We start from the raw sequence: 22356 nt of genomic DNA on the forward strand, positions 1-22356 counted from the left end.
ACATCCAGAAATAAAGTGAAAGGAGCAGAAATTCACTATGTAATGCCCAAATGTTGAAAATTCACATATTGTTATGATTTTTGGCTACATTGGCTGCTCTCGTCATCTCTTCAAGGGGTTTTGAGTAACCCTGGTCCCGGAGAGATTGGGACGACAACCGGCCGATTATCCTGTAGTGTGTGCCAGCCTTTACCCTCTGGCTTATCTAATCTCCCCTGCTATACAAATTTACACATACTCGCATATAAACAATGAAAAAAAAGTATAATAGACACACAAATAACCTTATTAGAGATCTAACATTAGAGACCCACCATACGAGGTCTACCGGCCAGGTCCAACTGGGGAGGGTCCCCTGGACTCTTGAGAGATTTTACAGTATCACTTGTTGTGTGAGGAGCACCTGCAAGTCTGGAAAAGCTTGCAGTGGATAGAGATGGATGGATGGATGGATGGAAGTGAAGCATGTGACAGCCAAAAAACCTTTTCCAACTTTTAACATATACATATATAAATACTTACAATAATACTTTGTACAATAGCAGCATTTTTATCATATTTTTTAAGAGATTTATTCATTGATGTGCATAAAAGTCACAATTTAAGACAAAGTTAATTACTGTGATGAACGACAATTTGGAGCGGTTGACCAGTGCAACACGAATTATGACAAAATAGCCTCTAAATGTGGTTCTATTGGCTGATGCAGGGTTACACTAAGTGTTTATATATTTGACTGCTGAAACGCTGGAATCCTACTTGTCCATGATGTATCATCAAACAGTTGCAAAATTAACAGTTAGGTGGTTAAAAATACAACTAAACTGCAGGAAATTATATTAACAAAATGTTGGCGGGCATATGTATGTAACCCTGGATTGTGTGCAACAAGTCGCCTATGTGGTGACTGCCGTTGCTCAACATACTGTGGCTTCTTGCTGAGGTTGTAAATTTGATAAGCATGTCATTCTGCTTCAGACACTGTGGTAAATCTGGCAGTTTAATGTGACCCACTGTGTGTTTTTAAGATAAGATGGAAACAAATGCTGGTGGATCATGGGTACTTTAGCAATTAGTTTCTGTGGCCAAAAAATAAAATAAAATACAATACAGTACATTGCAATGAAAGAAATTACCACTGATCTTTGACCTTGACAATCAGGGTAAAACACATATTTACTCAAATCCCTCCAGGGCACATCACAATGTCTTTACACAGCTTCATGTGATGTTTTATGCTCTCCCATGTGACGCTCCAGCTCCGTCTTTATTTCATTGGGCTACTATACAGCAGAGATAACATCAAGTATCCACTTGTGCATCGGAGTACATTCCCATATCCTCCAGACTCCCACAGTGTTGGTGAGCTGAATATCAGCATTGTCCTTTGGTAGCCAACTTATATAAGCTCACATCATTTCTCCGAGATCTTCCTTTGGGAAGTTAAAAAGAGCATACACATCAAAACCATGATAGTTCCTTTGCACAACCTGACTAACATTACAGTTTCTTTATTGCATATAGTAACCAGGTGATAATAAGCAGTTAACGAATGTATTGGGGTACAGACGGAAGGCAACATGAGTGCAGCATATGGACTGTTTTTCGGGTCACCACCACTTCCCATATTTGCTCAAGGTGCTCAGGAAACATGCAGCTCATGTGCTGCTGTCTGACAGGACTGAGGATGGGTGTCACTGGGGCCTGCCAGCATGAAGATACACATACCAGTGTGTGTGTGTGTGTGTGTGTGTGTGTGTGTGTGTGTGTGTGTGTGTGTGTGTGTGTGTGTGTGTGTGTGTGTGTGTGTGTGTGTGTGTGTGTGTGTGTGTGTGTGTGTGTGTGTGTGTGTGTGTGTGTGTGTGTGTGTGTGTGTGTGGCTGGCTGTTGGGGGAGGTAACTGTTATCTAAGGTACACTGCACTTCCTCATATGTTAAGAGTGAACCTTCTGTTCCCAGTGGAGAGTCGGGTCATTAAGGGGCCAGATTCAGTCCCAACCAGACAATGCTCAGGTCAGCAGCAGATGGCTTTCGTTACTCTGTTGTGAATTTGTAAACACAGAACAAACTTCATACTTTTATTGAGTTTTTCCCATCCTAAGTAAAGATATAATAGATTGTGACTTCAGTAAGCTATCAACTCCCACTATCACATGTGTTCATGGTTCAAGGTGTTTTTATTGTCATATCACCAGTAAAAGCCAGGTTTCACAGTGAATGAAATTCTTATTTTGCCGTCTACTCTGGAGCCGACATACATAAGTAAGTATATACACAAAAATAGAATAAAAATAAAATATAAAATAACAGAGCAGTGCAAAAATGCAAAGAGAGAAAGAGAGATGTGCAAATGTAAACATGTCTGAAGCTGTTCAAAAGTCTGATGGCAACGGGGAAGAAAGAGTTGAAGGAGCCTGGAGAGAAAGGTGGGAATTCCTTGAAGCAATCTTGAAAAGTCAGTTTACTTTTTATTTGGATGTTACATCTCATTTGTTTAATCCACTGAAAAAGCAGGTTGTGGTTTTGAAGGGGATTAAAAGCCAGTCTTTGTACTGACTGGGGTTGTTGTGATTGTGAGGCAAGCTTCACCCCCTGTTGTCTGTTTTTATTTTAAACCAAGTGGACTAGATACCTTTGTGTGAAGATGGTCTGAGACATCTCTAAATGGATATATATTTATTAAAAATCACTTAAAGTGAAAGATGTATAATCTTGTTTCTTTGCATATAACTGTAAATATTAATTAAAATGAAACATCTTGATTTATGAAGCTAAAGTCTCATCTTGAGCTGTTGTGGATGTTAAAGAAAACAAAAACACTAGCCTTATTGGAACAGTTTGTTACGAGTGGTCTGAGGCTCAAGGGGTCTCAAACTGGTGGCCCATGGGCCAATTGCAGCTTGCAGGACGATAGTTTGTGGCACCCACCTTGATATAAAAGAATAATATTAGTGTGGCCCGCAAGGGAAGTGGACCTCTGACGTTGCCACTCAGCCAGCTCCTTTTTAATCTGTGGTGAGCCATTAGTGGTGGGTTGATCCAAATATCGATGCCCACGTTGGTATCGACATCGACTGATACCAGAGGAATGAGATCGATACTGTCAGGTTCTCTATGCATGCATGCAAGTGCAGCCCCAAGCTCAGCGGCACACTAAGCATGTGGAGATTAATGGATATGAATCATGTGGGATACGAGTGCATCGATCCCTTCACTGTGCATTGGTGCAATTTATAGGTGAAATAGAAATACATCGGTCACTGCGTTCCTGCATCGGTAAAATCCATGGTTGCATCGATTTTTTTTCATATTGTACTTTTTCCAAAAATACATTGTGAAAGTTTGTTTTGCACAGTGTATTTTTTCACGTTGTGTTTAATTCTATCCTTTGTTTCGAAGGAGCATTGAATGCACCATCAGCTGGAAGCAAATGTCTCCCTCTCCCAGTGCCACAATGGAGGTCCAGCAGAGCAGCATAAAGCAGGTAGATGAGATCTTTTTTTTTTTTTCTTTGACACACCGAAACATTGAAAATCAGGCATGTAGATGTACTTTGGCTTTTACAATGAAGATGGTAAACTTAACAAGACGCAGGCAGTTTGTAAAGAATGCCATGCTGCTAAACCTGAACTACCGTTCAGCACAGCAGTGGGTATTTAAATATCACTATATTAGTGTGACGGCAGAGGCAGTCTGCTTCTGGTGAACTGGGGTGTATCAGATCGGATCAATGAATTGCTAACGTATCGTATCCCTGGTAGTGTATCGAGATTCGTGTCGAATCATAGGCAGTGATGGAGATTCACATGCCTACTGCACACACACCACTTGGCCCCTCCTCTTCCTCCTCCTCCTCAGCTGTTTTCTTTTTCCACCTTCTGACACCTACTGAGTCCAGCGCCAGGCAGCAGCACCAGCTGTACGCAGGAGAGAGCAGAAAAATGGGCGATCCAGAGAGGAAGAGGAGCACGGTGTGGCTCTATTTTCAAACTGAAAATTTACAAAAAGTTTGTAGGACACAGTGGTAACACAAACAATTTATTCAAGCATATGAAAATTCATCCCAACGAAAACGATGAATTAAAGAGAAGAAAAATCCCCCCTCCTCTGGCCCTGATGGATCCAGACCTCCAACCCAGAGGCAGGAGATTTTGGCAGAAGCCTTTCACTCTGGTGGACAATATCCAGCTAAATAATAATGATGAACTAATACATAAGTCATTTTCAGCAATAGATATTTTAATTTTCAAAGTGGAACTGGTCATCTGTTAGTTGAGCAAACTAGTATACCTAAAGTATACCTTGATGTAATACATTTAACCAATTGAAACTTATTTATTCCTTTATACTATATTTTGAATACTGTAAATATCAATACAATCACCAATCACCAAACAATATGCCAATCACCCCGTATATATATATATATCAATGCATATATACAAAGTCTATTCTCTTGTGTGTAACTATCAAAACTGTCGCAGTAAATACTGTGAATACTGAAACCAAGAAATTGTTGAAGCTGTTTCAATTCTTGGGCTCCGACCAGTCGTGTACCACAGAGTGTTTGCTGGGATCCATTCTCACTTCACCTTGAGAAATGTTGGAGCCCAGGAAAGACACACTGGGCTTGTGAAATACACATTTATCTGCTTTTACATGGACTACTACTACTCATAATAACAATAATTATAATGACAACAACAATAATAATAGTAACAATGGTAACATCAGCTAAAACATCTGCAATAAAAAAAAACTTATACTGACAGTGCAAAAAACCTTCGACTGTTCGGCCCTTGGTTTGGCATGCTGGTCTGATTTTGGCCCTTGGGGGGGAATAATTGAGGATCCCTCCTGTACATAATGTCTTTATCTCTTCACCTTCTGCAGTATGTACCAAACATCCTGTTTCGGCATCAATTATTTTGAGCGTAAGGATATCAGTCTTCCTTCCTCTTCAATTTGAGCTGTTTACAGCTAAATAAACATCCATAAACGCACATGCCCTCACTCGCCAACTCATACATCGCTGGTCCTATAGATGCAAGATATGTCTTTAAACGGTGTTCAGTGTTTTAATTTTCCACCACAATTTGTTTGTATCCATCGGTGATTAGTAAGAAACTTTACACTGAATTGTTTGAAAGTCCTATGAATTGCTTCACCATCATTACTTCCTTCATATGGGAAGCCCACTGATCCTTCCAGAGAATATGCTACCTTTAATAATAAGGACTTTAAAATTGTCCATAGCGTATGCGCCTTTTGCACAGAATCAGCTGGAGTCCCAAAAGACCATCAGTTGGATTGAGCCAGGAGAGATGATGGATCAATAGTTTATTTATTTCTTGTCTCATTACTTCCTCACAGCTTACCTTTTGGATTGAAGAGTTGTGCAATGGCATCGACTGACACGACTTTTCCCTTGTTATTCCATCCTATGCTGCAGGTTCTTTGTCATGTTTTCCCTTCGAGTGCCAAGAAAGTACACATCTGCAGCGGGGCTAGGGAATGACGCGAGTATCCGCTGAGAGCCGTGATAACCTGAGAGAGTCTCCTTCCTGTGCAGCTGCACTTGACCGACACAACAACACAACTTGAGTGAATTATTCACCAAAGACACATGTGTACTGGTGTTTTCATGCCTTTTGTGGACATTGCATTTACTTCCCTGCTACTTTATGCTAAATATGAAACCTAAACTTTGTTTGTAGTGCAAATTGTTTTTAACCTCACCAGAATCTTAGTTTCCCCACTTCTTTTTTCTTTAAGGTTTTTGGGTTTCTCTGAACCAGGACCTTTTTTCCCCAACAAAGATGACAGATAATGTGTCCCTTAACAGCCATACACACAAGCACGCAGTCACTGGATATCCGTTTTCTTCTAAGGAAGGAACCAGCAGTGTTATCATGACCTTGAGAAAAACATCCTCATGATTATTACTTTTGGCTCTCCATCCCACACCCCAACTGTTCTGCCCCAGCCTGCACCTCCATTGCCACCCCTCCAACTTTTAATATGCAACAGCTGAGTGACCTCATGAGAAATTTGTGAATGAATGTTGCTCTTATCTGGCTCTGCAGATTTCAGCCCCTCGCAGGACTGTGAGACACAATAACTGAGGCAGCACATCCGGCTGGGCTCAATGCATAATGGATATTTGTGTATTCCGTTGTTGTGAATATACAGTGTTGTTGCGTATGAATCATTCAGTTGGTGGCCTGATACCAGCTACAGATAGCTGCTTTACGCTAACAATGTTGAATTGGAGCCAAGTCATTTTACTCATGTCCTACAGTACTTACATTTTCAAATGTGATAGGATGTTACTTTTTTCCATCCGCGTCACAGTCTGTGTGATAAACATACATTTAATACTGTATTATTTTGCATGTGTGAACTGTTTCTGCTCCTCTGAAAGGAAACGTTTTCATTACATTCACATTTTTATCATCCTCAAAAACAAATCCCCACAAAGAAATATAGAGGAGTATCTTATATTTGATATTTATCTTATAAAGAAAAACAATTCTGACAATTCTTTTAATTTTCTTTTCTGTGCCATTAATACACCTTCTGGGATGTAAATATTTATGATTTCATATATAATATACATTGTTTCTGTGAACTCTTACATAACCACTCCCCCAATGTTTTTTTTAATGTGGAAAAGAATTAAGAAATACAACAAACAAAAAGTTCAGCAGTTTGATTACTTTCTGCTGAATTTAGTTCAAACTAGCATTTTTGTAGATTAATGTGGCAAAGTTGTTATTTTCTTCAGCTCTTTCTGGTGTGTGTGTGCGTGTGTGTGTGTGTGTGTGTGTGTGTGTGTGTGTGTGTGTGTGTGTGTGTGTGTGTGTGTGCGCGCGTGTGCGTGTGTGTGCGTGTGCGCGTGCGTGTTCGTGTTCTTTTCATGTTTACAGTGTCTCATCATATACGCCCTGAAAAAAAAATCATCTTCAAACAAGCTCTGTATCTGTAGAGCAGAAATATTTTACAAGTATTTAAAAGTTTTTCTGTGTTTTTTGTTGTAGTAAAAAAAAAGTCATGGTTTGTGAATGCACTGAGGTGTGTAATGCCCCCTGTGGACGAGGCTGAGCTCTGATAAACTGAGGCATTTGTCACACAGTGTTTGTGACCCATATAAAGCCTTGGAGAGGCGTCCAGCCTGTGAACACTCAAAAACAGTAAAAGATGATGAGGAAGATGAACACACTTTGTACAAAGAGAAACTTTCTAACATACTGCAGAGTATGTGAAAGTGCAGAAAAAAGATTTAAAAAAAGCTAAAATATAATACCCTTGCTCACTGTAGGCTGGGATTGGCACCAGCAACCCTGAACTGGATGAGTGGGAAAGTGGATAGATGGATGGATGGATGGATGGATGAATCCCTGAAATGAACTATCTGAAATAAAAATGAGATAAATAGAGGTATTTGTATATAGGTATTGACTTTGGCATGTTTCCTCTTGCGAGTGCACTTGTGTTACTGTACACACCGTGATTGGTCACCTGTCAACAACACAAGATATCTGTTTGATGTTTTAGCCATTGTTGACTGTAGTCCATAGAAGGGATCTCTGTTATCCTCCTGGATCTGTTCTGTTCATATTAACAGACTCATCTTCAGTCCCCCTGTTGTCTACATCACCTTCAAAAGGTGCCTTTCATCTGCATCCAAGCCCACACAACCTTTTTTATACGGCATTCAACTCTCATAAAAATCCTATTGGGTGTCGATTGTGTTTGTTCATATCTGATCTGTTTGATGAACACACTGGGGTTCTGACTGAGTTAGCCATTCAGAGCCCGTATACAGACTTTCCATTAGTTATCCAGGATCCACACAGATTGTTTACTTATACTGGGAACTACTTGGTAAGAACAAGTGGCTCCCAGACAAGATTCCCAGTTTTAGTTCATGGCCAAATGATCCAACATTTTGTTTATGCTTGAATTCGATTAGACATGCTAAAGACACTGGTGACGTTTGTGTTAACACAAAGGGAACAACAATTTCTGTCTTCCTTATTCAAACTTGTAGAAATAATTTTGACTAACTAAACAGTTTATGTTGCAGGTTTCTATCCTGCTGATCTCATTATTTGTCATTGTTATATTTGTTGTGCATGCTGGAGGAACAAGCCTCCTGTGAGCCGGCGGGGCCTCCTGGAGGCAGACCACAGGTTAGACTGACAGACTGATGGAAACGTAGCCCACTGTCTGTACCCCGAGGCTCCAAGATGACTGTACATCTCCTCCTGCTCCAGCCTGCTACTCCCCAGACATCATACCCTCACTGGTGAGCAAAACCAAGCTGAGCCTTCATTCCTCAGCAGCTGCACAAGTGCACCTTGACCATCTTAATTCTGTTTGTTGTGTCTGATGGACATTATCATGTCATTTGAAGTCAGGGACTTGGGAAGCTCTGATGAGGCTCTCTTTCTTCCCAAATGCCACTGGGGCTTTTATTGGCAAAAAAATACTTTTTTGTGTATCACAGCATTCAATCTTGACTTGCTCGCAAGTGAGTGACAGGTTTGTATAGGTCGCCTCTGAAAGCTCCGGGCATGTGACAGCAATGTAAGATAAAGCTGTGGCAGGCCTGTCAGTGAAACAATCCTATCTATAAGATCAATACCTTCATGTGTGCCTGTGTGTATTGTGTGCAAGTGTGACAGTGTATTTAAAATGAAACTCATAGCCTGTGTTGATGGGTAGTTCTCTTCCCTTCTCGTAATCCTGCTAAGGCTCTTATTTGGAATCTGACAGTCTAATGATGAAGCCCCAGTTATAGGACATGGCAATAGGTTATCTCTTGAGTTGCGTGCTGACGTCTGTCTGACAGTTTAACACATCGGTCTATCAATTCCAGATTTATGTCAGCATCTGCATGCTTAAATGTGTTGTGCTGTTCAGTGAATCAGTTTGATTGTGATTAGCAGACAAGTGGAAAGAGCAGGTAGATTTCATGATCCTTTAAGGCGCTGCTGCAGTCTCTCATTTCAGGGTGTCGGGTGTACCCTTGGGTGTGAAGAGATTATGTGTCTTGCTCTGCAGCCCTGCAGTCTTATGCACGTCGAGCTGACTAGTGTAGGAACAGTACTGCCCCTCAGTGGTGGATATGACAAATTGAAATGATAACTTAAAGATTCAAGTGTTGCTGTGCACAAACTTATGTTGCTTTGATAATGTATTCATTCAATGAATTTGAACAGTGCATGTTTAATCCACTGGGTGGAATTGAAAACAACAACTACCATTTGGGGGGCATACAAACTCCACACATATGTTATTGTTTGAATGAGGAATGTGCTTCTAACATAAATATTCTGTACAGGTAAATTGATTTAAAACCTACAGTGGATAACACACTTAAATATTGTTAAAGATGAACTAATACTTTCCATAGTTTTTAGAGAAGTATTGAGTACCTATAAAACACAGTTTAGTAGTAATAATAATGATAATAACAATAACTGACTCTATCTTTCCAACATTTATAAATGATTCTGTTCTGCGCCCATACGGTGAGTTGGCAGCCTCTTGGCAGGTTGTGTGCTTCTGCACCATCACAGAAATGTTTAGTGTCCTGGTTAATACCCTGGTATTTCCTGCCTGCAGCCTGATGCTCCATTCCTGAAGAATGTCTTCATATCACTCCTCTGGCAGTCAATAATTTGAGAAATACTTTGACATTCACATAACAGCTTAATTTGAATCTTTTCCATTGCCATCCATTAGCCTTGTGTTTGATCTGTTGTATTTCTGATGAAGAGGGTCGATGCCCAAGTAGTTGCGTGTTGAAAACAGCAGAGGGAACTGTTGTGTAGGACTTACTAACATTGATTAGGTGGGTGTAGGTACTGCTGCAATGGAAGATAATGTCATGCACCTTTCAGGGTCACTCCAATGGGTGGGATAATCTGTATGTTTGATTAAGTTTCATCCTGGTTATCCTTCTTAACACAAACTAAGCTGCAGGTAGTCAATGATCTTGCAGGAGCCTCTAACGGTCATCCATTAGTGGGATTCAAACCAGCAAACCTCAGGTTACACACTTGCTTCCCAAACCTTTAGACTACCAATACCCCATTCTGGGTAAAATATTGGAATAACTTTTAAAATAAGACAGACTTAGAAGTTATATTTTGGCAATGTAACTACTGCTGTTTCAAAGTGGGTGCAGATATCGATGCTGTGGGAAATATTCATGAATCACAGATCACAGAATTGCTGTGCTGCAATTGCCCACACAGTATGACAATCACCATTTTTAAATCATATAAACTTTGGTTGTTTATGTGCCTACCTTTTTGAGATAATGAGCATATACCATCAATCCTTAAAAGAACGTCATGAATAAGACAGTAATTATTCTTTTTCCTCAATATTTAAACTATTTAGAATCAGCTGGTGCTGACATCAACAGTCACATGAATTTAATCATGCCTCAGGATTTTTATGAAGATACTCATTTCTAACTTTATGTATTAGCATCCAGTTGCAATTTGAACGAAACAACTTTTAGTTTCAAACAATTAAATAGTCAAAGTAATGCTGAAACATTTATAATGAATCCTTAAAGTTCAAAACTGCAATGTTAAAAATTATGCCATAAAACACAGAATCAGCATTTTGACCTATATGCTGACATCCTTCAACGGTAATAAGCAGATGTTTCTAAAATTAACTCCCGGGCATTACATGTGGAAGTTTAACAACAGCTCCTTCCAGGCCACATGTCGCTTCCTCTAGTTTGCTATTATTAGTTGTGTTTGTTGTCCTTGATTACAGACAGACAAAATACATTTTGTTCTCAAGCCTCCTATTTATCTCCCAATCAGAAGGACTGAAAACATTTCGCAATCTCAGGTCCGACGTCTGCTGTCACATCTGTCCAGAGTCCCACAAGAACCTTCAACAGTTTTACATTAACATACACACAATGGACTCCTCTGACCTTTGCTAGGTCATTATTGGCAATGCACGCACGCACACACACACACACACACACACACACACACACACACACACACACACACACACACACACACACACACACACACACACACACACACACACACACACAATGCTAAGAAAGCAATGTCACACTCATGATTTATCACAGTGATGCAGAAATGTGGTTTAACAAAAGGGGGAAGCACAAGAATAAGACTGTTAATTTGTGAGTAATTTTATTCTATAAAACTAGGTAACTTTATTATAGGTTTAGTGATACACTTTCTGTAAAATACTGTAAATATTATGAAAAAGGGAGCTGTACAAATGTGACTTTAGAAACATTATTTTGGGCATTTGGCCCCAACCAACAAAAACAACCTTAATGAAAGAAATAAAAAAAAATTTCTGATTTAATTATCTAAAAATTCCAGATACCATTTCCTGCAATAGCGGAAGAAGGTGGATCGGGCCTCAGGATGTGGCCGTGGCCTCCTGTTTGGGCTCCTTGGACAGATTTGACTTGCTGTGTAAACATGATAGTGTTCCTCCGGCTGTCTAAAGAGAGCTGCTCTTACAAACTGATCATGCAACCTTCACTTATACCAGCTAACTAAGTTATCTCTTGTGAAATTATCTCAACGGTGGAGTTTAACCCGGTTCTTCCGTCTGCAGTATGGACAATGTTTCTACATGTAGATACTTGAATATCATAAACAAACGATGTACAGTAAAAAGATTCAGACTGAATGTGAGGGTCAGACAGGCGGTGTGCTGTAGCGGATCTCTGAGCTAAACTTCTCAGGAGTCTCAGGCAGCGGACGTTTATTCAGCATGTTGTGCTTCAAGATCACCTCCTCGTTGGCGTAGATCGGGGCGTCTGTGTCATCTGAGTGGTAGCCAGACTGATATCCGCTGGTCTGATTGGAAGCCTCAGACTCCAGAGACTCCTTACTCTTGCAGCGCAGCAGATGACTGAGGAGCCGCATCAGGACAGGAAGATTCATTTTAAAGCTTATCCACAGCAGCAAAAGTTCACAAAGTGAGTGATAGTAAGCTTAACATGGGTGTGATTGAGTTTTTACCTGAAGTTAGGTGTAGTTGGCAGGTGCTGGCTCAAACTCTTCACCCCATCTGGGGAGAAGTCCATGCCGCTGTCTGTGTGACCGTTCTGCAGAAGCACCAAAGATTAAATCACCACTGGAGTTTGTTGCAAAGCAGGGAGGCAACACGCTGCATGCATCTTATTTGGTTTTCATGGCAATATGCTGGTACAGTCGGCTTTGACTGTCTGCTTTCACTATCCACTTGTCATCTCTTTTTTTGTCTAGACCTACCTCTAATTGCACGAAGGCATATTTATGTATCATGTCATTACTGTCTATCCATTTTTATTACCTTAAATACTGATTTATAAGTGATTCACAAGCAGGTATCAACCATACCTTTTTGTTGCACCTTGAGTGATAATCTAAGTTGAGTAAGTGACTAAAAGTCATGAATGGCAATATACAGGGATGAGAATTGATAACAGCTTGAATAGAAAAGTAGAAGTTGAGGTTAGTTTATGATCCACATGTCCTCATTAAGACTTTAGAAGTCTATTGGTAAAGTAGGTGTTTTTATTGTAACTCACAGCTTTTAACTAAACAGATACATTTGTATAAAAGTGTGTGTTTGTTTGAGTTTGACGTCACATGTACTTATGTTTGACTTTGCCTTTCCAGCAGAGAACATAAGTGGACCAAAACCAACCAAGAGGCTCCAATGTGGTCCCACCAAGGAGCTTATAGAGGATTTAGTTTGTTTTACATTTCGTTGTATTTTGCATCAGAATGTTTCATTAAAATTAACTCTACGTTGAGATTATGATCATTTTCAGTACTAACTGTTTGATCATGTAAAGATATAGACAGTTTCATTCTATACACTGTGACCACAACAAAGAAAAACTTTGAAGTGTAAATTTAAAGGTTATTATAGCAATATTTTACCAGTCTGGTCCACTCAGGATGAAACTGAACTGTTTGTGTTCCTTGAAGTAGATTAAATATTATTTAATAATTATATTGATACATCTTGTATACATGTTTCTATATGTATTTATATTGTATACATCTTGGATTGGTTCAGTTATGTGCTTTTAAATTGCCATAACATATTTAGTGTTTGGTTCATTCAATATAACCTGGTCCTACAGTTTGTCCTCGTGACCCGTCCCTCTGAAGAGAGGGCACCTGTCTTCAGGGGACACTTGCTCTTGGATTTTAGGGCGTCCCTACATCTCAGGTTTTACTGAGGTCCTTTAGTGCAACATCACAATAGTTTCACATTAAGTATGTTGTTTTTAGTTGTTGTCCACCTGTTTAAAGGTTTAAGGAAAACATATACAACTTTAGCTGTTTTATGAAAGAGTTTGTTGTTGAGGGTACAGAAACTCACCAGAGGAATGTCTTCAAAAGTCTTCACACTCAGAGGCCGGCTGTACTTCTCAGCCTGTTGGGAGAGTCTGCAGGAAGGAAACGAGTCAATGGAGCATCGCTGAGGCTTGAAGATTTAGATGTGAAAGCAGTTCCAGGTTGAGAGAGTCACACATACCCAAGGGATGATGGGTTGTCATAATGAAGCTGAGCCTCCAAAATCACCCCACTTTGAGGCCTGTTGTAGGGGCTCCTGGGGTCAGGGGTCACTGGACTGACTTTTGCTTCACCTGCTGTCAGTGGGATGTAGTCCTTCCCATCCTGATGATCAAAACATATTGAAGGATAAAAGACACACTGTGCATGCCACTGAAATTCTCTTGATTATAGAAAATATAGAATTGAGTAAGTCTATCAAAACTCAAGCTAATTCAAATCAAGTCCTTTATTTGCCACAAGCAATAAAACAAAGTTTAATGTGCCATGAAATGTGTTTACCACTTTTGGAAACTCGCACAATTGTAAAATATATCATGGAGAATGTAGTGTTGGTTCAGACCTGTTGTGCGCTGGCCTGTAGCAGGTTACCCAGATGCTCCACGAGGTCAGCAAAGGTCGGTCTGTCTGTGGGGCGATCCAGCCAGCAGTCCAACATAGTCTGATATCTGTGAACATCCTCATGGTTTATAATCTAACTAAATATGTTCAAAACAGAGAAAGATGCCTTCGAGGCTATATATGTCAGTACCTTGACATCACTGTGCAAATCAGTTAATTTCGAAAGAAGGAAATGATGCTAGCCAAATCTTTGTCCTTACTGCTCTATTTTGAATTAAAAATGTTCCACAGTGATTTAAATATAATTAAATTTTTTTTATCTCCTTCAATCTGTTTGTACTTGCTCTTTGATTCTATTTCAAGCACTTCATTGTCAAATTTCACTGTATTTTCAAAAGGACTATATGAATGTGGAAGGTTTATATTAAGTTAGTGAAATAGATCATAGAGGGAAGAGAAGGAGAGGAAGGAGGCAATCTGTAAAATGTGCATATGCTTTATCTAAACTGCTTACATCTGGGTGGTGGCATATTCAGGTGGTCTCATCCTGGTGCCTTCCCGCAGCCTCCTGCAGAAAGACTCATCAATGCAAACGCCCGGATAGGGAGAGGCCCCTGCAGGAGAAATGACAGTGTATGTGACAACTAAAGAGAGATCCCTAGATATGCGGTGCTGTGTGACCATTATAAAGTTTACCCAAAGAAAAGATCTCCCAGAGAAGGACGCCAAAGGACCAAACATCACTTTGTGTGGTGTAAACCCTGTCAAATATGGTCTCAGGAGCCATCCACTTCAGAGGCAGGCGAGCCTGTAACAAAAGGACAAAGAAAATGGAGGAAGTTTAGTACATGATTCCACCAATCTTTTATACAATGTAATGCCTACACATCATTTCAAGAACTCACATCTCCCTTGCGAACATAGTCTGGATCTTTGTAGACATCTCGGGCGAGACCAAAGTCACAAATTTTCACCACGTTGTCAGACAGCAGAATGTTTCTGGCTGCCAGATCTCTGTGGATGCACTACAGACAAAACATCATGAAAGAGTGAATATCGCCTTGAGTTTCATCTACTAAATGCACACAAGGAATTGTTTATGATCTCACCTTGCGGGAGGACAGAAACTCCATTCCTTTGGCCACCTGAAAGCTGTAACTTATCAGGTCTTCCATGGTCAGATGATCATAATCTGAACTTTCTGTAATCATACATCATAAATCATAGTAAAAAATGTGAGTGGTACTGAAATGGTACAAAAACAAATTTCTTGGCAACACAATGAGAGCTGTATGAGAGTAGTTTGTTTACAGCACCTTCCAGCATTCCCACAGTGCTGCCTGAAGCTGTGTGTGGAGGGCTGGTGCAGACCGCTGTCCCTGTGCAGATGTCAAGCTGAGCAATCTTCCCCAAACCAAGATCCCCCTCAGTCACATCGTCCTCCGCAAGAGCCCACCGCTGACTGTCCACCCGTTTTCTCTGTTCATCACAGTGCAATGGAATAATCACTTTAGATGAAAGAGGAAAGAAAAGTATGACCTGTATGAACTGCAGTCTTCATGGCGGTGCTAGACTGCTCTGCTGTGAAATAATCTACAGTGATGGAGCACAGCCCTGTGGATACGTCAAGGAAATGGCTGAGTTTTATTATCCTGTCACTTACCTTGTAGGGGCTGTACTCTCCTCGCTTGCTCTTCAGGTAGCTGGAGAGATTTCCATGTTTACAATACTCGACAATCACCATCAGAGGCCCTGCAGAAAAAAAACAAAGCCAAAGGTCAAAGTGATGAGCAACCGCTGACGAGTTCGCCTCCCACTGCAGCAGATGACATCTTAATAATTAAAGTGATGCATGCAAAATACCACTGGCTGGTTAAAGTGATCATGTAAATGTGTGGAAAAAGCAATTGGTATTTTTCTGAGCATTCATCGTCAGGGCAGATGATGTGGTTGTTCCTGACCTCCAGGCTTGGTGCACGCCCCCAGCAGGTTGACAACGTTGAGGTGGTGTCCAATGTGGATGAGAATTTTCAGCTCTGACATCAAAGCTTGATACTCACTGGATGTGGCTCCCTCTGGAGAACGTAGAGAAACAGTGATAACCCTGGGTGTTTGAAAGCTTTCATTAAATGAAACAAATAAGACAACACTCTCACCCTTAAGCATCTTGACTGCAACCGTCATGCAGGTGGAGGCTTTCTCTATGCCGAAGGCAGCTGCTTCTACCACCTGACCGAACGCCCCCCGGCCCAGTGGGTCACCTTTAATGGAAACTCTCTCTCTCAGACATGCACAAAACACTTGCAAATGGAATGATGTTTTCTCTGTGTTTCTCTATCAACACCATTGTGTGATGCTAATGCTCATTTTCATTTGAAACTGAGAATTATGATGACCATAGAGAAATGCACTGGCCCTACAGTCACAATGATCTTAACATTACTGTATCACAGAAAAGTAATATTGTGTGAACCATCACAAGAGGTTTTGTACACTTATTCATGCCTACTTCACAATGACATTTCTGGTGCAGACTTTTCAATGCATATCATCGTTTTGTCTACATAGATATGTTGAATTCTTTTTTTTTTCAATGGCTGAATCCCTTAAAATTTTATTTTGGGTAAAATTGTTTTATTTGTATTTAAGTGCGTTTAAATAGTGTTGGTAAGATGATAACCTGTCTGATAAAAGTTGATAACATATGATCAAAGCTGAGGTCTTCATTGTTGACCTGTTGTACTGTAATGGATCAAAATTGTCCTTTTCTTCAGGTAATAACTATCAACAGGACAACCCGCTGTCATCAATGTGTGAAAAAATATTAAAACGGGATCTGAGCTACACTTTAATGCCTGGCAATTAAAATCAAAAAGTAGATTTCTTATGAAGATAGGCTATAATGAAGCTTTTAGTACCGAATGAAGTTGTATAATTTTATGAAGATAAACTTTGTTGATCTAAAATTTTCAACCAGAAAAATATATTGACCATATATATTATACTTATATTAAATATATATTGAGCTCATGGCACAGAGTTAGTGGGAAATGTTAAATACTTACATTTGTGACTCAGACAGTGCAGGGTTAAAGGTTTAAGAAAACTTTATGTGATCTGTTCTAAACTCTTTTGGATGGACCATCATTGCTTCTCTTCCTCCACAGGGGTAAAACACTGAGTTGGGATGAAACACTGGGTCCTGACTCTGTGCGCCAACCCTATCCTGCTGCCTCAGTGTTCCCTGGACTGATTTCTCTCTCACCCAGCTTCAGTCTGTCCCGTGGAAACTCCCACTTGTTAGCATCGTATGTGAGCCTCTCACACTGCTCGTCCATGGGCATATCTTCAGAGTCCAGAATCATCGACAAGTAGCCAGTCTTCAGATCTCCCCCGTTTGGCTGAAGTAAGGAGGAAAATATACATTTTCAATAGTGAAGTAGAGTTTGAAGGGCAGAGCAGCTGTCTGTCTGAGTTCTCTCCGCCACCCCCCCCCCCCAAATAAAAGAGGCCCAGTCCATTTTGTGGGCCGATGTGTGACTTATGGGAACAGAGTGGCCTCGTTGTTTCTGGGTACAAAAGAGAGCCAGTCACTTCCAATCAATCATACAGGCCCATAGTAATTGTGTGTACTTGTGCATGTGTGTGTGTTTTAATATTGTTACTCATTATCTGACTGCTAAAGTGTGGGTAAAAGTGAGGCTGAGGAGGTGCTTACTCTCTTTCTTCCACGGATGACAAAGACCACCAGTAGCCAGAAAAACATAGCGATCACCACCGAGCCAATTGGAACAATCAGCTCCACGTTGGTTTTTTCCTCTGCACCTGGAAAACACACAAACAAGTATCAGAGATAGCTATCATCATACCATTTGTATTTTAAGACTACATTACAAGAGTACATTTCTCAAATATGTGTACTTCAATTGGCTATTTATGTTTTTTACTTCCACTCCTTTTATCTGGTATCCAAACTTTCTCTTCTTTACATTCTCAAAATGTTTACTTCTCTATGAGGCTGATTCAGTCCAGCATTGCTATTACCAGTTTTTGTTTTTTTCCAATTTTAGAATAATAGCTCACTCAAAATTATGATAAAGGTTTAATTATCTGTTAACATTACTAACAGTGGCAGCTGGTCAATAGAGGGCATTTCTTTCAAATGATTCTAAAATGCTTTGAAAGTTGAATTGATGTGTTTACTTGAAAATATACCTGTTATACCTTTTGTTTATCCTAAACTCTATTCACTAGCTGTTCATTACTGGGGGCCTCTCAATCTAAAAGAGGATTGTTGCAATGTGGTTTATAAATGCGCTAACTTCAATGAAGTTAACATTAACTCAAATTAAATAATAAGGAAGCGTCCCACTGAAGAAGCCTTCACCAGTTACTAAATAAGCTGGTCTATTCCTGCTGAAATAGTATTACAGTAATGTCTATAATATTTGTACATGTGTAAATGTAAAAACTCCCATAAAAATGTTAAGATGCCTTCGAAAAGAAGCACCATGTATTAAAAAAAGCTTCAAAAGGTTTTTACCTTTGTAAAGCATGTACTTTTTAGCATATGCTTGAACCAAGAAATTCAAATGATACTTTTGCTTTTACAACATTTTTTACACAAATATCTGAACTTTAGCATAACAAAAAAAATACTACTTAGGCCAAAAGCTAGCTTATCATTAAGTTTATGCGGTCAGATTAAGTCCTTCATCAGCATCAAAGTGTCACAAAACAAAATAAAGATGAATTCTTAACTGACATTCAGGTTGTTGATCAATATAGAATAAACTCACATATACAAGCTATCCCATCTACTTTTATAGAAAATGTGGGAATTTTTCTTTATGATTGTACTTTCCTAAGAAAGTTTTGTTGTTGTTTTAAATCTATCCTGATACTTTCATTGTTGTTGCTGTACTAAACCAAAAACAGACTGTTTTACTGAATCCTGTGGACGGCATTGAAAGAGTGTAAGAAACACCTCTCAACAATGTGATGACCGACATGATAGCAAGAGTAAATTTCATTAACAATCTGATCTGCTGAAAGCCTTTTCTTTACATCTGGGTGTTGAAGTGGGCTCTAACCACACAGCTGCTTTGTTTCACATGGAGTCCTGTTTGATTTTGGAAAAGGTCAATTTTAGACTTCGTGTTTGATTTCTTTTTTTTCTCTCTCTCTCTCTTTCAGTGTTGCTGGGGCTTTAAAAGCCATTTTTGCAGAGAGGCAACTTTAGAAAGAAATCTTGAAAGCATTGAATGGTGAAAATTAAAGTCTTCTTCATACTTAAAAGACAAGGCATTTTCACCTTAGTTGTGATTTTTTGTGTTAAATTTGTAGTTTGTATTAGACATATAATAAAAAGAAGAGCAAATGGAGCTTCAATGTAAAAAATACACACAGGATGTTTTTTGTTTCTTGAAAACGTGATGCTTTTATGAGCCAACTTCATTATGAATGGGTGATGCTTTTTTATTCTGAATAAAATTGTATCTCAGACAATAAGCTTCAGAGCTGCATTTATAAAATATCAAGTTATTTGTGCTACTGTCACTTCATACAAACAAAGCAACAGGCCAGTTGTGCCTTAAAGACAACAATGTTTCAAAAGTCCCTTCAGTTTTATAAAAATGTGAGAAGACTTTTAAATACATGACTTAGTCTTGAACTAGTGCTTTTCTAAGTTTTGCACAAGAACAGCGAACTGTGGTAACGACTGCCGTGTGTGTGCGTGCGTGTGTGTGTGTGTGTGTGTGTGTGTGTGTGTGTGTGTGTGTGTATGTGTGTGTGTGTGTTGGGGACATTGGAAATGTTAATATTTGTAAAAGGTCAGTGGGACAATACATTTTGGGAACCATTATTATGAAGCATTATCATCCGACTAAGTCAAATAATGAAAGCCGAAGTTAGTAAATGAATTAGTCATTAGACTGACTCCTGGTTGACTGGCGGCTCAGCTTGTTGACACAACAACACGACAGTGATGTGGCTCTGTGACAATGTTAAAGGCAAAACATCCAAAAAGTCACCAGTAAGTGGAGAAACGACACACATATTGAAATCTCATTTTGCCTCTGTCTTTTCCTCTGTGTGCTCTGATCGTGTTCAGAGAGTTTGTCATCGGTGAAGCAGTTTGTGCCCTCCCTCGTCGACAGAGCTGGCAGAACCAACTGGAGCTGGGTCTGCATTCTGCTGGCGGGGAAGAGGTCACGTAAACCCCAGTCAGCAGAGGGAGGACAGGGGCAGGGCTGGCCTCTGCCTTTGTCTCGCTGTCTCCTCATTGTGTTCGATTTAGAAGCTCCCAGGAGGATGTGCGTTTAACTGGGCCAACTTCCCGTCATGTGGAAGCAAAGTTATTCTTAATCAATATCTTTGATATTAAAAATGTAGTGTCGTCAATCAGAGAAAGCTGGAGGCCAGACAAAAACATGTGAGAGGTGTGAGCTGCCAAGATGTGATTGTTAGACATGAACGATACAAATGGGTGCACTGAGAAATGCTTGAATACTTGTTTATGCTTAACTGTATGAAAGACCAGAGGAGACATTTTTCTATGTAACTCTTGAATTATTTTCATTGATGTGATGACGGACCATATTAAAAAATGAATTTAATTAAGTGCTGCAACTTATATCTTGAAGCCCAGTAAAGCTCACAGAAACTATTACATTTAATAAAAAATGTAAAAACATGTGTTTACAATTAAAAGGATTAAAAGGAAGAAGGCCTGACACACATAGAAAACCATGAGTTAAAAGGTTAAAAGTCAGAAAGTGACTATTACTCCATAGTCTTGAGTAAAGGTCACAGCAGAGATGAAACAAAGGCATCAGGACATTTCACTTCTATTTTTCAATACATTACAGACTAAAGGCAGACCAACTTAACGCACTCTCACTACAAAGCCGCTTTGTTGTAACAGTTGCAGAAGAAAAAGTACAGATATATAAATCAATGGATAACACAGTTGCTCACTTTAAGGCCAGACTTAAAACTTGAATATTGAAATCTCACAGTTGGGTCTAATTCTGACCCCCCTGGACCATTTTCTAGATAAGCTGCTGTATGTTGCGACTGCTGGGAGACCTCTCTTTCTCACTCTCCAGAAAATTGTTTCACATTTACACGTTTACACATCTGGAGCAACTGGATGATTTGGGTGCCTGTTGATCTCTGTCTCTTTCCTCTTCTTTTCCCTACGTCCATCCGTTGTTCCAACCGGAACAGCAGAAAGAAACAAACCTCTCAGACTGCTTCATGAACAAGCCTTTGTGTGGAATAGGTTTTCTGTGAAAGTACCTTGAGAGGACTATGTTATGATTGGCACTATAAAAAGTGTAATTGAAAACTGAACTTGTAGTACAATCAATGAGACTGGTTGTCATGTAGAAGTTTAGACTCACCTTCAGTCATCAGATATGCCTGTGAGGAGTCACAGCCTCGAATGTTGCATGCAGTGCAGCTGTACAGTCCACTGTCCTCTCCCTTCACCCGCTGAATTGTCAAAGTGTGGTTGTGCTGGCCAAGAATCGCACCTGAAGACATCCCAGTTGATTAGTTTCGTGACTACAATGGCTCACTGACCTTCCAGTGACGCAGTTTTCAGCACAACAGGACAAGTCCCACCTGAGCCCTCCACCACAGTGTGGTTGTTTCTGGTCCAAATGACTGTTGGGTCTGGCGTCCCGGCAGCCTCACAGAGGAGAGTGATGGTTGCACTCACGTTTACTTTTTGGTCAGTGAAATTATTGAGGATTCTTGCAGCCTCAAGGTCTGAAATGAAAGAAATGTGTGTTAAAAAATAATAAAATTTGAAACTTCAGTGTTTCTTGTTATGAGATTGACCACCAACATCCGCTCATTTGAACATTCTTCAATCCATTTGTGAAATACTGTGGCTTATGAAAAATGTACTGACTCTCTGAACAACTTAGTACTTTCAAATGAAGATGTATTTACATTTCAGAGAAAGTCTGCGCAGCAGGCAGGTTCTCTCCCCAGTTTTGTTGTTGACCACCTGACAAGCGTACAGACCCTCATCAGGCCGGGAGGCATTGGGCAGCGACAGCTCCAGAGTTACATTGGTGCCTTGTAACAGAGGCCTTCTCTCCAGGGTCATAGTGCGACATGGCTGCACTGAAGACACCTGCTCCGACTCGGACACGTTGGTGACGCGAAACCAGGCCAGGTCACCGTAGATCAGTCTGTCTGCCTTACACTGCAGGACAACGTGGTCCTCTTCTAAGGGCTGGTTGGAAGGAGACATGCTGACCTCCAGGCCACCTAACAGAGGACATGGGGAGATTGAGAGAAGACACTGGATATGGACACTAAGTTCACTGATTGGTTGCACACGGACATGGAGGAAGCGCCACACTCACGTGTCACATGGAAAAATATG

At 40.1% G+C, this 22356-nt stretch overlaps 1 protein-coding gene across 3 annotated transcripts in view; it reads right to left on the reverse strand.

The window, feature by feature from the left end:
* Nucleotides 1-11185: 11185 nt before the first annotated feature.
* Nucleotides 11186-22356, reverse strand: part of kdr (kinase insert domain receptor (a type III receptor tyrosine kinase)) — a 21730-nt gene continuing 10559 nt past the window's right edge. For all 3 annotated transcript variants that reach the window (XM_080506237.1, XM_080506236.1, XM_080506235.1), the window contains exons 12-30: nucleotides 22337-22356; nucleotides 21915-22238; nucleotides 21582-21728; nucleotides 21359-21490; nucleotides 17668-17774; nucleotides 17215-17350; nucleotides 16106-16210; nucleotides 15911-16024; nucleotides 15613-15701; nucleotides 15266-15428; nucleotides 15059-15150; nucleotides 14855-14974; nucleotides 14646-14757; nucleotides 14464-14563; nucleotides 13951-14056; nucleotides 13570-13712; nucleotides 13414-13480; nucleotides 12057-12142; nucleotides 11186-11946 (exon numbers count right to left, since the gene is read on the reverse strand). The exon at nucleotides 22337-22356 is cut by the window's right edge and continues 92 nt beyond it. In XM_080506237.1, coding sequence (XP_080362363.1) covers nucleotides 11730-11946; nucleotides 12057-12142; nucleotides 13414-13480; nucleotides 13570-13712; nucleotides 13951-14056; nucleotides 14464-14563; nucleotides 14646-14757; nucleotides 14855-14974; nucleotides 15059-15150; nucleotides 15266-15428; nucleotides 15613-15701; nucleotides 15911-16024; nucleotides 16106-16210; nucleotides 17215-17350; nucleotides 17668-17774; nucleotides 21359-21490; nucleotides 21582-21728; nucleotides 21915-22238; nucleotides 22337-22356 — 2380 coding nt within the window. In that variant the 3' untranslated portion in view covers nucleotides 11186-11729. The remainder of the gene's footprint in view (nucleotides 11947-12056; nucleotides 12143-13413; nucleotides 13481-13569; nucleotides 13713-13950; nucleotides 14057-14463; nucleotides 14564-14645; nucleotides 14758-14854; nucleotides 14975-15058; nucleotides 15151-15265; nucleotides 15429-15612; nucleotides 15702-15910; nucleotides 16025-16105; nucleotides 16211-17214; nucleotides 17351-17667; nucleotides 17775-21358; nucleotides 21491-21581; nucleotides 21729-21914; nucleotides 22239-22336) is intronic.

This window comes from Blennius ocellaris (genome assembly GCF_963422515.1).
Source record: "Blennius ocellaris genome assembly, chromosome: 12".
NCBI classification, from domain to species: domain Eukaryota; kingdom Metazoa; phylum Chordata; class Actinopteri; order Blenniiformes; family Blenniidae; genus Blennius; species Blennius ocellaris.